The sequence below is a fragment of the Lissotriton helveticus genome, chromosome 7 (assembly GCF_964261635.1).
Source record: "Lissotriton helveticus chromosome 7, aLisHel1.1, whole genome shotgun sequence".
Lineage (NCBI taxonomy): Eukaryota > Metazoa > Chordata > Amphibia > Caudata > Salamandridae > Lissotriton > Lissotriton helveticus.
The window spans coordinates 94,905,660-94,920,302 of record NC_136068.1 but is presented as its reverse complement, the minus strand read 5'-3'; the positions used below and the strand labels follow the sequence as shown (position 1 = coordinate 94,920,302).

Sequence of the window (14,643 nt, the reverse complement as noted above, 5' to 3'; positions counted from 1 at the left end):
AAACGTGGTATTCGTATTTCGTTATTTGTAATCATAGTGGAATAGATGGAAAGTAAACATGTGATAATAAGTGTGGGAATACAGTTTTTGTTGTAAAGTTGTAAAATTGTCAGTGTAAACATGTAGGACTACTTGCACACATGCATGTGGGAATAATTTGTTAACCGGTTGGATTATTTGTAAAATGTTTGGTTATTAAAACATTTGTAATGCTTTACAAAGATGAATGTTTATTTGCAAGGATGATTTTGCAATTGGGCAAGTGCTGTGATGAGGCCCACAAACAACGACTGTTCCAGGTAGGCCTAGAATGTACCTTCACTGGTGCCACTTCACAGAATTCCACAAGACACCACAAATTCAGAGATATCCCAATGTTTCATGTACACCTGCCCCAGCCTTCAAATCTGAAACTTTAAACATGGACGGATCTCAGACCCATCAAGTGTGGATAGTTCTACAAGGTTGGCTTTCTAGTTCTCAGCTGCCTCTTCAAGGATTAATTTCATGAGCATCACATATACAGAGATATTCCAGTGTTCCTGTAAACCAGCCCATCCTTCAAATCTGAAACTTTAAACATGGAAGGACCTCAGACCCACCAAGTGTCGCGAGTTCTGGAGGGTCGGCTTTCTAGTTCTCAGCTGTGCCTTCCAGGATTCATTTCATTAATATCAAATAGCGCTTACGTTTGAAAAAAAATTCTGCCTCACAGTAGGCTTTCTGTACAGCTCAGTGACTCCAAGAATTTAAATTTGTCGCATTCCGCGGACCTTCAAAGATCACCCCCATGTGATCCGCCGGGTCAACTAATTATCTCTCCGTAGGATCAAGGGGCGGGGGAATCAGGCGTAAAAATAAATAGAAAAAAGTGTTGAATATTTTGACATAGTAATATTATTCATCGAGCTTCAGCAACACCCATGCCAAATATAAAAAATGTTTTTTTTTTTTGCTTTTTATTATTATTTGATTTTTTAGTACTACTTGGACTGGACTAGAAGCTACCTCTTTGGCTATCGCAAGGGAACAAATATGAAATTTAAATTTCTCCTGTACCAATGGCGTTTCAAGTATAAGAACCAACGACGCCCAAAGATTTCTACTATTGCACCCATTTTTTTTTCTTTTCATGTCATGGCTTTTTTTATTTTCTCTTAATTTTATTAATTACTTTGATAATAATATGTGCCTGACTGCATCAGGGAGGAGGATTTAGGATTTCTTAGCGGAGTATGTTAACTCCTGAAATTCAACAATGGATGAATACGTGAATGATTAAATATTAGGAATTCTAAGGAAATTCTATTTGTACCAGTCTTGTCAGTGCTACAGAGAAGGTGCGAATTCAGACCTTTCTTAAAGCTAGGAAGCGACAAGGTTTCAGGTTGATATTAAGTGTCATACACTTGGCACTGTAATGCTATTTTAAAATTCTTAGATAGTTCGACAATGTTAAGTGTGTGCCTTTTCTCTGCCAGCAGCACAGATGGGCAGTCATGGGGAATGTATTGCTAATTTCCGGTCCCAATGTCCTGTCCTTCCATTTCCATCATTAAGTTTAGAGTTCAGAGTGCAATTGTGTGTTTGAGAGAAGTATGGGGTGCCAAAGCTACACTAATCTTCATGGATTTTCACTTGCTTTTCGAGGGCACTGCTTGAAAGAATGGTGTTTTTTCTAACCCTGGGCGTAATGGGGCTACGCGCAGCAGCACCACGAAGTGGGGGGAATCTACGCGCACCCACACACTTCACGTAGCCCCACTACGCGCCGCCCGCCTCCCTCCCACCCTATTCTAAATGCCCTTTATATAATTTAAAAACATTCTAAGACTAGAAAACGATTTACCTGCGATGCGGTGTCCCGGGACTACCTCTTCCTGGTATCTTGCCGACTTCTTCCTCACAAATGCGCATGCGCGGGCGCCCGCGCATGTCTCGCAAGAAATGTGCATGTGCGGGTACCAGGAAGAGGGAGCCCCGGGACGCCGCATCGCAGGTAAGTCGTTTTCTAGTTTTAGAATGTTTTAAAATTATATTAAGGGCATTTAGAAGAGGGCGGGAGGGAGGCGGGTGGCAGGCAACTTCACTCCTCCATGGCGTGTAAGTAGTGTTGCCTACTATGCCTACTTTGCGAATCACGAAGTAGGCAACACTACGCACACTCCGTGGACGGAGCGGAGTACTACAACCACCCCTAGTTTTTTTTCTATATATTTCCTACACTGCGTTAATGTGATCTGGAAGAGCACAGCATAAGACCCACAGTGTTGAAAAATTAAGGAGTGTGAAGTGCACTAATGTAATTTGTGCAAAATATAAAAAGTCTCCAAATGTTAAAAACCTGTGGACAGTGAAATCTGTTCCTGTTATTGACATAGTTGCTGTATTTGATTCTAGACTGCATGAAAATGCTGTCCCTACAAGGGATCTTTCAAGGATGCATGTTAATACCCAGAGCACGTTCATGGCGTCTCCCTAACACGGGAGAACAGTTTTAACCCCTTCGGAGCTGATGACGGCTCCCGGTCGTCATCAGTTACGGTGGGCGTGTGCTGATGTCGGCCAGGAGCCGTCATGACCACGCCCGCGATCGGAATGTGCCGCACAGGCGCAGAATTCCGGCCGCAGCCAGGGGGTTAACGTGATTTCTAAGAATGAACCACAGAAGAACCCGCAAAGGGACGGTTCACTCAGCACCGTTCAGCGCCATCTGATCTTAAACATCTCTTCTGGAACTAGCAGAGGAAAAAAAATATGTGAGACTTTCTGTTTTTGGATGCCAGATCCCTAATTTAAAAAAAAATGAGCTGTTATTAAGGAAGCGAGGTAAACATACTTATTATTCATTGTTGAAAGCATGACAGGGCGCAGGAAATACATGTTATTTAGATTGTCATGGTGATGGGTAGGTGTGAAGATGTTATTTGTCAGGCAGCCGGGTAAATATCAGAGAATGTTGTGTAATTGGCTGGTGTGTGTAGCATCAATCTGTGAAATGAGCAGGGGGCTGGCTAGCAATGTGCGGGTGGGGGGTGATACTGAATAGCAGATCCCCCTGCAGGACTGGGGGACACCCCAGAGTTATGCGTGAGTCTGAGGACAGCAGGCACAGTTAGGCCAGGGGTGGCTCCTGAAAGGCCTCACAAGCACTGGCAGAGCCAAGAATGGGTTTAAACACTTTGACTGCAGACCTGAGGGACAACTGTTGAGCTGGTTGTTTTACATCAACATATCTCTACTTTTACTTTTATTTATTGTTTAACCGGTCGCATCCAATCAAATCGGGGCAGGTAGGGTGGGTGGTTAGATGGCTTCAGAGCAGTACAGATGCCCAGTTGTGAATTACCCTTTCGCCACATCCAGCAGACAATCTTTTTAATGATTTATTTATTTTTTAGATTCCAAACCTTAAACCATACCAGGGTTTCCAAAGGTTTCGCATTAATAGGAGACAGACTATACTGGGAACTAGTGAGGTATATACAGTAAGGTCGTGAAGTCAGGGATTGCAGGTAGGACGAACTGGAGTTTCTATATAAAGTATGTTACCAACTAGACTAAATTACATTATTTATTTCTGAGGATCAATGCTAAACTGATTTCCCTGCAATCAGAAACTCCTTTTCGCTTCCTTTACTTTGCAGCCACACTGTAAAAGTAGTCCGACCCCAGGAGCCTGGGCAACAACCCTGTTCAAACTTCACATGTGCACATTTGTTTCCCCAATCACAGAGCGGCACTGTGAGGCAATCACAGAGCGACACTGTGAGGCAATCACAGAGCGGCACTGTGAGTCAATCACAGAGCGGCACCGTGAGGCAATCACAGAGTGGCACTGTGAGGCAATCACAGAGGTGGGTTGTGAGGCAATCACAGAGCGGCACTGTGAGGCAATCACAGAGCGACACTGTGAGGCAATCACAGAGCGGCACTGTGAGGCAATCACAGAGCGGCACTGTGAGTCAATCACAGAGCGGCACCGTGAGGCAATCACAGAGTGGCACTGTGAGGCAATCACAGAGCGGCACTGTGAGGCAATCACAGAGCGGCATTGTGAGGCAATCACAGAGGTGGGTTGTGAGGCAATCACAGAGCGGCACTGTGAGGCAATCACAGAGCGGCACTGGGAGGCAATCACAGAGCGGCACTGTGAGGCAATCACAGAGCGGCCCTGTGAGGCAATCACAGAGGGGAGTTGTGTGGCAATCACAGAGCGGCACTGTGAGGCAATCACAGAGCGGCACTGTGAGGCAATCACAGAGCGACACTGTGAGGCAATCACATAGCGGCACTGTGAGGCAATCACAGGGCGGCACTGTGAGGCAATCACAGAGTGGCACTGTGAGGCAATCACAGAACGGCACTGTGAGGCAATCACAGAGCGGCACTGTGAGGCAATCACAGAGCGGCACTGTGAGGCAACCACAGAGCGACACTGTGAGGCAATCACAGAGCGGCACTGTGAGGCAATCACAGAGCGGCACTGTGAGGCAATCACCGAGCGACACTGTGAGGCAATCACAGAGCGGCACTGTGAGGCAATCACAGAGCGGCACTGTGAGTCAATCACAGAGCGGCACCGTGAGGCAATCACAGAGTGGCACTGTGAGGCAATCACAGAGCGGCACTGTGAGGCAATCACAGAGCGGCATTGTGAGGCAATCACAGAGGTGGGTTGTGAGGCAATCACAGAGCGGCACTGTGAGGCAATCACAGAGCGGCACTGTGAGGCAATCACAGAGCGGCCCTGTGAGGCAATCACAGAGGGGAGTTGTGAGGCAATCACAAAGCGGCACTGTGAGGCAATCACAGAGCGGCACTGTGAGGCAATCACAGAGCGACACTGTGAGGCAATCACAGAGCGGCACTGTGAGGCAATCACAGGGCGGCACTGTGAGGCAATCACAGAGTGGCACTGTGAGGCAATCACAGAACGGCACTGTGAGGCAATCACAGAGCGGCACTGTGAGGCAACCACAGAGCGACACTGTGAGGCAATCACAGAGCGGCACTGTGAGGCAATCACAGAGTGGCACTGTGAGGCAATCACAGAGCGGCACTGTGAGGCAATCACAGAGCGGCATTGTAAGGCAATCACAGAGGTGGGTTGTGAGGCAATCACAGAGCGGCACTGGGAGGCAATCACAGAGCGGCACTGTGAGGCAATCACAGAGCGGCACTGTGAGGCAATCACAGAGCGGCCCTGTGAGGCAATCACAGAGCGGCACTGTGAGGCAATCACAGAGGGGGGTTGTGAGGCAATCACAGAGCGGCACTGTGAGGCAATCACAGAGCGGCACTATGAGGCAATCACAGTGCGGCACTGTGAGGCAATCACAGAGCGGCATTGTGAGGCAATCACAGAGCGGTACTGTGAGGCAATCACAGAGCGGTACTGTGAGGCAATCACAGAGCGGCACTGTGAGGCAATCACAGAGCGACACTGTGAGGCAATCACAGAGCGGCACTGTGAGGCAATCACAGAGCGGCACTGTGAGGCAATCACAGAGCGGCACTGTGAGGCAACCACAGAGCGACACTGTGAGGCAATCACAGAGCGGCACTGTGAGGCAATCACAGAGTGGCACTGTGAGGCAATCACAGAGCGGCACTGTGAGGCAATCACAGAGCGGCATTGTGAGGCAATCACAGAGGTGGGTTGTGAGGCAATCACAGAGCGGCACTGTGAGGCAATCACAGAGCGGCACTGGGAGGCAATCACAGAGCGGCACTGTGAGGCAATCACAGAGGGGGGTTGTGAGGCAATCACAGACCGGCACTGTGAGGCAATCACAGAGCGGCACTGTGAAGCAATCACAGAGCGACACTGTGAGGCAATCACAGAGCGGCACTGTGAGGCAATCACAGGGCGGCACTGTGAGGCAATCACAGAGCGGCACTGTGAGGCAATCACAGAGCGGCACTGTGAGGCAATCACAGAGCGGCACTGTGAGGCAATCACAGAGCAGCACTGTGAGGCAACCACAGAGCGACACTGTGAGGCAATCACAGAGCGGCACTGTGAGGCAATCACAGAGCGGCACTGTGAGGCAATCACAGAGCGGAATTGTGAGGCAATCACAGAGGTGGGTTGTGAGGCAATCACAGAGCGGCACTGTGAGGCAATCACAGAGCGGCACTGGGAGGCAATCACAGAGCGGCACTGTGAGGCAATCACAGAGCGGCACTGTGAGGCAATCACAGAGCGGCACTGTGAGGCAATCACAGAGGGGGGTTGTGAGGCAATCACAGAGCTGCACTGTGAGGCAATCACAGAGCGGCACTGTGAGGCAATCACAGACCGGCACTGTGAGGCAATCACAGAGCGGCACTGTGAGGCAATCACAGTGCGGCACTGTGAGGCAATCACAGAGCGGCATTGTGAGGCAATCACAGAGCGGTACTGTGAGGCAATCACAGAGCGGTACTGTGAGGCAATCACAGAGCGGCACTGTGAGGCAATCACAGAGCGGCACTGTGAGGCAATCACAGAGGGGGGTTGTGAGGCAATCACAGAGCGGCACTGTGAGGCAATCACAAAGGGGGGTTGTGAGGCAATCACAGAGGGGGGTTGTGAGGCAATCACAGAGCGGCACTGTGAGGCAATCACAGAGCGGCATTGTGAGGCAATCACAGAGCGGTACTGTGAGGCAATCACAGAGCGGTACTGTGAGGTAATCAGAGAGCGTAACTGTGAGGCAATCACAGAGTGGCACTGTGAGGCAATCACAGAGCGGCACTGTGAGGCAATCACAGAGCGGCACTGTGAGGCAATCACAGAGCGGCACTGTGAGGCAACCACAGAGCGACACTGTGAGGCAATCACAGAGCGGCACTGTGAGGCAATCACAGAGTGGCACTGTGAGGCAATCACAGAGCGGCACTGTGAGGCAATCACAGAGCGGCATTGTGAGGCAATCACAGAGGTGGGTTGTGAGGCAATCACAGAGCGGCACTGTGAGGCAATCACAGAGCGGCACTGGGAGGCAATCACAGAGCGGCACTGTGAGGCAATCACAGAGCGGCACTGTGAGGCAATCACAGAGCGGCCCTGTGAGGCAATCACAGAGGGGGGTTGTGAGGCAATCACAGAGCTGCACTGTGAGGCAATCACAAAGCGGCACTGTGAGGCAATCACAGAGCGGCACTGTGAGGCAATCACAGAGCGGCACTGTGAGGCAATCACAGTTCGGCACTGTGAGGCAATCACAGAGCGGCATTGTGAGGCAATCACAGAGCGGTACTGTGAGGCAATCACAGAGCGGTACTGTGAGGCAATCACAGAGCGGCACTGTGAGGCAATCACAGAGCGGCACTGTGAGGCAATCACAGAGGGGGGTTGTGAGGCAATCACAGAGCGGCACTGTGAGGCAATCACAAAGGGGGGTTGTGAGGCAATCACAGAGGGGGTTGTGAGGCAATCACAGAGCGGCACTGTGAGGCAATCACAGAGCGGCATTGTGAGGCAATCACAGAGCGGTACTGTGAGGCAATCCCAGAGCGGTACTGTGAGGTAATCAGAGAGCGTAACTGTGAGGCAATCACAGAGTGGCACTGTGAGGCAATCACAGAGCGGCACTGTGAGGAAATCGCAGAGGGGGGTTGTGAGGCAATCACAGAGCGGCACTGTGAGGCAATCACAGAGGGGGGTTGTGAGGCAATCAAAGAGCGGCACTGTGAGGCAATCACAGAGCGGCTCTGTGAGGCAATCACAGAGCAGCACTGTGAGGCAATCACAGAGGGGGGTTGTCAGGCAATCACAGAGCGGCACTGTGAGGCAATCACAGAGCGGCACTGTGAGGCAACCACAGAGCGACACTGTGAGGCAATCACAAAGGGGGGTTGTGAGGCAATCACAGAGCGGCACTGTGAGGCAATCACAGAGCGGCACTGTGAGGCAATCACAGAGCGGCACTGTGAGGCAATCACAGAGCGGCACTGTGAGACAATCACAGAGCGGCACTGTAAGGCAATCACAGAGCGGCACTGTGAGGCAATCACAGAGGGGGGTTGTGAGGCAATCACAGAGCGGCACTTTGAGGCAATCACAGAGGTGGGTTGTGAGGCAATCACAGAGCGGCATTATTGCAATTTTGTGAGGAGACTATACAGCATCGTTCTGAGGAAACTAAAATATAATTTTTGGGACAACTAGGACACACAGTGACTCATGTCCCAGCTACACCGACAAACAATACGAACATGGCGCATGCGTTGTAGAAAAGTCCGCGGTCCGGGCTTTGGAATTCACAAATGAGCAGGTCAAGTTCAAACCAATGCAGTGATATTGGACAAAGGAGCGACGACAGACTCCAGGCTGAACCCGAGAGCGCAGTGCCACGGTGTGGCTTTCACAGGAAGAGTAGCTGAACACAGGAACAGGAGCAGGCAAAATACAGCGCAAACTGTTGACTTTTGGCACACTGTGCAAACCAAGATTTACGTGGACTGGAAAGAATGTGCGCTGATACTTCAGCGGAAGAAAAGGAAAAGGGAAAAGACGCGAAAGGGTGAGATAAAGATAAACTAATGCTCGGAGGGAAAAAAAGGTTTATCAAGGTCTCTAGGGAAAGTGTTTTAAAGTGCTCACACTTTAGAGTAGGTAGCTCCTTAATCACTGACAAGTAGTTATTATAGAAACATTTGTGAGGACAGAGGTTGTACTAGAAATAGTTTAAAGGACTATGTAGAAAACATAGAAGAGGAAATAATACCCCAGGAGTTATTTCAAAGAAAAGTAAACTAACAATACATGTTTAGAAAAATCACTGCTTGCATTCGACTTTGTATAATGGACGCTGTACCGAGTTCGAGACCCTTGCATCACCTGTGCTCTGCGTTCAGCCATCTCTGGGGGCCCCTTTAAACAGTCAGCTGCACGTGTGCGCTGACCGTCGGCGCCATCTTTGTGAGGGTGTCTGTGTTTTGGTGCCATTTAAACATCATACGCGCGCACAGCTGTGTGGGTAAAGACAAAGGCAGAGGTACACCTGCCTAGGGCACCTACAGGTGTGGCCCACAGGTCGCTCACCAGCCACCTTTCCTGCAACCTCCCGCCACCACAGAGAGTTTGTCCTCAATAAGAACAGAAACTCAAGCCAGTTGTTGTTCTTCCCTGGCCTGATGTGCTGCTGCAGGAAGCTGCCTGTTTCTTGCCTGCGCCGTGCAGAGAGAGCTCAGCCCTGCCTGCTCCCCGGGGACCTGCAGTGTGTACAGCGCGTCGGCACCGCTGGCGGCACCGCGGGCCCGCGGATCCCGCACTCCAAAGTGTCCATATCTGGTTAAATGGCTTAAAAGCTTATCCGGATTTCAAACAAGCCGGGGATGCGGCTCGCTCTCGCTTGTCGTGCTAACAAGCAGCGGCCAGGTACACGTCTGGGAGGCTGCTTCCGTATTGATTCTGTTGGCAGGGCACAGGAGAGTGCGGGGGGGGGGGGGGGGGCGCTGTTGATTTATGTCGCGCACACCCAGGCGTTGCGCGGCTCTGCTTCCTACAGGGAGTTTATCTGCAGAGTTGTGAGGTCTGCAGACCCCTCCTGCTTAGTTACACTTTTCATATACACCCCCCACTTGCCTTAACAGGTGCCTTAAAGCATACATGCCAACATTTCATAAGAGCAAAGTGGGAGATTAAAAAAAAATAAAAAATCAGGAGACTGGGACCTTGAATCGGGTTACTGGCATGTATGGGCTTTGGAAGTGGCTGCTGCAGGATCGGACATTTGAAACACAAATACGCGTTTTTTTTACCTTTCAGGAGCACATGGAGCATAATGGCAGGCTTAGAGGGTGATGCAAGTGTTGTGCACTGGCGTGGCAGGTTGCTGGCAGTGCATGCTTCCCCCTCCCCTCACCCCCCCCTGTGTGACAGCCTGGGCTGAACAGCTTCCTACACACACAGCCGCCCCCCCCCTAAGTACTTCACAGGTCTTTAAAAGACCATTCCCTTGTTAATGGCGCTTTGTTGGTTTTTCACCCCTTCGAGAGCCCCTGCATGGCCACTCTGACTATTGCTGAAAGAATTGGCACTTTACACAATACCAAGCCCTGTCAGATGAAACCCTCAAGGAATCGGGTTTTTGCTTGCAGGAATCGGGAGGCGGGAGACTAGCCCTGAAATCGGTAGTCTCACGCCTGAATCGGGAGGGTTGGCATGTCTGTTAAAGTGGCCTTGTGGTGAGTGATGTCACAATATGTCTCAATTCCAAGGAGACGTCACCAAACTGAGGTACATCCTGGAATGCCTATTGGTTCTGAATGCTACAGTTGCAGGGCTGGAGAAAGAAAGTTGATATTTTTCTCCTTTCTCAGTGCCTTTTAACACCTCCCATGCTCATGATGAGCTCAGCTCGTCATGAGCCACGGTGGCCGTGTGCTCATGACGAGCTTAGCTCGTCATAACGGCCGCAGCACTCGCACGTGGGGCTAATTCCCCCGCTGTGCTGAGCGTTCCAAAGATACGGGTGTGGCCGTGATGAGCTCAGCTCGTCATGACCACAGCGCCACTGTGCTGCATGACAAGTTGAGCTCGTCACGAGCACCGGGGCGCTGTGCACGCCCCCCGCCTCCCAGCACAGCGGGGGAATTAGCCATGCAGGGAAGGGGTTAAATATATTTTGGGAATGCTGTGGTTTCAGGAGCAAGAATCCTCTCCTGCTGTGCTGTATTGAAATGAAATGAAATAAATTAAATTAAATGAAATACCATCATTTGTAAAGTGCACAGCTACCTCCGGAGAGGTGTCCCGACGCTGGGGGCCGTCGGGAAGATTAAGCGAGCTATTGCCCAGAGTCACAAGGTGCTGGGCTAATCTGTGCCGGCGATCGAAGCGTGAACCCCATGGTCCGGAGTCAGGCACCCTGGCCGCTGCACCACACCGCTTCCAATTATATTGCAGCAATTACATGGCACCTACTACTCCTATGTGAAGCGCTGATGTATTTGCCTACATGGGTAGCACGGTACACCCTGCAGGGCAGTGGTCTTCAAACTTTTTAATGCCCCACCCCCAGAGGGGAAAAATATCATCGTACCACGCTCATAATTTTTCACAAGTACTTTATTAAAGTGCCAATATTTAAATGTTTAGACTTATTTAAACATTGCAGTGAAGTTCTGTTACTTTTTTAAAAATGCAATTAAATACATGATTTCCAAACATACTATTCTGGTCAGGCAGTCCTTACTGGAGTGTATAAGTATCCACAGTGAGGTTATTAGAAATGGGGGTGGGGGGTTTTATGAATATTTGGGGTCCCTTCCCTTGTGACACATACTCTCAGCTAGGATATAAATTATAAAAGATGTCAGTGATGGCCTATTACAAAGCAGCTTAATACAGCTCATTATTTTCTGCTTATAACAAAGCACGGTTAATTTAGCATAATGCTCATTTTGGCCAGAGCCTGATGCCCCTCCCCCTCACCCCGGGAACACTTGAGCCCCCCCTGGAGGGGTGGGGTCGCCCCCAGTTTGAAGACCCATGATGTTGGGTGTGTGGCTGGAGGGATGTTGTCTTTGTTTCGATCCTATGTGGGAAGTGTGGCGGTGTGTGGGATGATGAAATGTGCGAGACAGACGCACAGTTTTGTGGTTCTCAGTAAGCTGGTCTCTTTCAATCACTCAATGGTAACTGTTCTCTGGCCTGGTAGCACCGCAGAAACCTGCTACATACAATGGTAAGTATTCTCAGGTCTATCCACACATAATTCCAGAATCGTGGTTCTCTTTTTATTTGGAAAACATGTTCCTAGTGGATAAAATAATGTTTAACTTTTGCCCTTTACCCATAGATTTAGGTGACCAAGTGGCTTAGACTTTATGAAGGGCCCTTTTAGGTCTTACCCAGAGGCACAATTGGAGACCTCATAATACCAATGCAGGACAACACACATACGTAGAGCACAGACATGGGCTTATGGTCAGCCTTCTTCAGCTATTACCTGATGGCATTTCTAATGAGTTGCCATTGGCTGGCTGGACAGTCCTCAAAGCCATGGCATTCTGTGCAAGGTTATATGGGGTTTTAAATAGCCTGCGTTAGTAACCACTATGCTGTTCTGCCCACTTTCACTGTCTTACTTCCTCTCCAGCCACCACTTATCCCAGAGTGCAGGATGTTCCCGCCCCCCTCCCTCCCCCAACACCTGATGCCACCCAATACCTGGCACTGGCTTCGCTTGTGGATTTGGCTTTACCAATGCTTCTTAAATTACATCAGAAGCGTTAACAAAGCCAAAGCATTCCCAGATTGCTGCCGTGCATGTAAGGCAGCCGTCATGTAATGGAGTTTCTTAATTTTTGGGAAAAACCATTACAAGATGGCTACATGCATGCACATGGTTAGAGACCATCTGGGTGAAACAAAAAATAAAACACAGCCTAGATTTTCTGCAGTCTTGTGGTTAAGCCGCTTAACCAATCATGCCACCTCTCGGAGTCATGTTATCTCATTATTTTGCAGGCATGCCACTTCACCAGTGTAGAAGTCATGCTATTTCACTACTCTTGCAGTCATGACAATTGGTAAACATCCTTTACAACAAAACTTTTTCCACGAAGTACCTTTACAACGCAGGAATTACAACGCAAGTCGTTACAACGACTTGCGCTGGAGGGCGCTGTAGGATAGGGAATAGTTTAATTACTATCCAAAACCTTCCCTACTATCCACGGGGACTGGAGTTGGAATAGTAAATTAAACAATTCACTATCCAGCGCCCCCCAACGCAAGTCGTTGTAAAACCTGTGTTGTAAAGCCATGCGTGGAAAAAGCATGCGTTGTAACGACATACATCCTGACAGTTTCACCAGTATTGCAGACTTATCATTTCATCCGCCTTGCTGTTATACCATTTCATTCGTCTCACAGTTACGTCACTTCCTCAGCTATGCTGCAGTTACCTGGTTTGGACCCCTCGTCCACAGATCCATTGAAGACCTGGCTGGTGAATTCGGGCCTGTTGTCGTTCATGTCGATGACGTAGATGTAGAGGTCTATGGGGTTCTCCACCTTGTTGCCATTCATGTCCACGGCATGCGCCCGGAGCTGCAAGGATACACAAAAGAGCGCGCTGTCAGAATCCAGACGTCAACACAGCCCTGCCAAGTCAAGCGAAGGAGTCGACCAGAGCTGACACCAGCCCTGAAACCCCTTGAAAGGCATCAGCGGGGTGTCAGACCACAAGACGGGGATCCCGCCGGACGCCCTCCAGGAGATAAGATGCTTCAAACAGGCATTCAGGCAGAATACATTGCTTCAGAAGTAGAAAAAGTATGTACTATTGCCTTGCTAACTGTGATTCGGAAACATCTGATCAAGGGTTGAAGAAAGAGGTCGACTGGCCTTCGGAGACAACCTGAAGCATCTCGAAGGCCACTGGTGTACTGCGTAACCAGTCACAGCAATGGCCTGTCGAGAGAGCAATCAAAATCCTCAGAGTCTTTTCATCATCTGACTGAAACAGCACCTTAGCTGGTTTACTTGGGGGTGAACTTGTGCTAGAACTGGAGTAACAGCTTCATGCTGGCCCTGGGAGTGCCACTGGGATGATGGCCCCTGGCAGCCAGGTGACTCAAGGCATTCAAGCACATTGTAGGGTTGTATGTGAACTGACTGAACATACAAAAAGCATAATCCAAATCTGGGAAATGTATTCCAACACACTTATTTCCACAACTTTTTTGAAGTGCATGGCACGCCTCCCGTTGCAGAAACTTACTTAAGAAGTGCCTTTCAAGCTAAAAGGAATTTCCAAATGCTGTTTTAGGTCTTGACCTACAGAAGCTCTATTTTAACAATACTTACACTATCCTAACTTAACTGAGCTACACTATCCTAATTTATACCGAACCTATTGTTCTCGAAGACCTATTGCCCACAATACCGTTTACAGAGAGTGGCTTTGGGTCAGCCACTTGCTCCAGGCTGGATCTTTCTTCTCCATGTTAGTTACCACCCGTTTATTAGATAGCTGCCTAAGCAATTAGTGTTTTTCTGTGCAACCCCTTCACAATAGCTTCTTTATTGTCATTTTGATTGGGTCATTTGTATCCTTCCAGTGCTGATGTGAGTGGACTATTATTCAATTCCTGTTACCACACCACAGGAGCGGATGGCTTTCCGTTCTCTCTTTCCTACAATTCCCCACTTTGTTTTTTATTTATTATTTTTTCTTTTGTGAGGGCCTGACACTCCTATCGAACCATTTGCCTTTTGTTTTGCTTCAGTAGCTTGAAAGGTGACAGGAGTACACTTTTAAAGGAAGTGTAACTGGGATTCATTTCAAGCCAAATTTGTAACTCACGCAGAAATCAATCATACGTTTTTTTCTACACGTGGGTATCGAAGTCTAAATACTACAGCGTAGATTGTTCCTAAATTAAATAGTTGCTGGTGTGTCCGATTTCTGATTTTGTGTAGATTCTATCTAAACTGCTTCTGAAAAATGTGTGGTTTGTGTTTTGTTTTTTAACCCTTCCCTGCTTATGACGGAACCACGCCATCATGAGTCACGGGCGGCGTGTGCTCATGACGGCGTGGTTCCGTCATGCTGCGGCCGCTCCGCCCACACAGCACTGATTCCCCGCCTGTTCGGGCGAATTAGTGAGTAGGCGGAGTCGTGTCGGAACCACGCCGTC

At 49.2% G+C, this 14,643-nt stretch overlaps 1 protein-coding gene across 1 annotated transcript in view; it reads right to left on the bottom strand.

Moving 5' to 3' along the window:
* Positions 1-14,643, bottom strand: part of CDH4 (cadherin 4) — a 748,299-nt gene that overhangs the window by 368,295 nt on the left and 365,361 nt on the right. Inside the window, exon 4 of the mRNA XM_078651582.1 lies at positions 12,907-13,051. Within this exon, the coding sequence (XP_078507708.1) occupies positions 12,907-13,051 (145 nt within the window). The remainder of the gene's footprint in view (positions 1-12,906; positions 13,052-14,643) is intronic.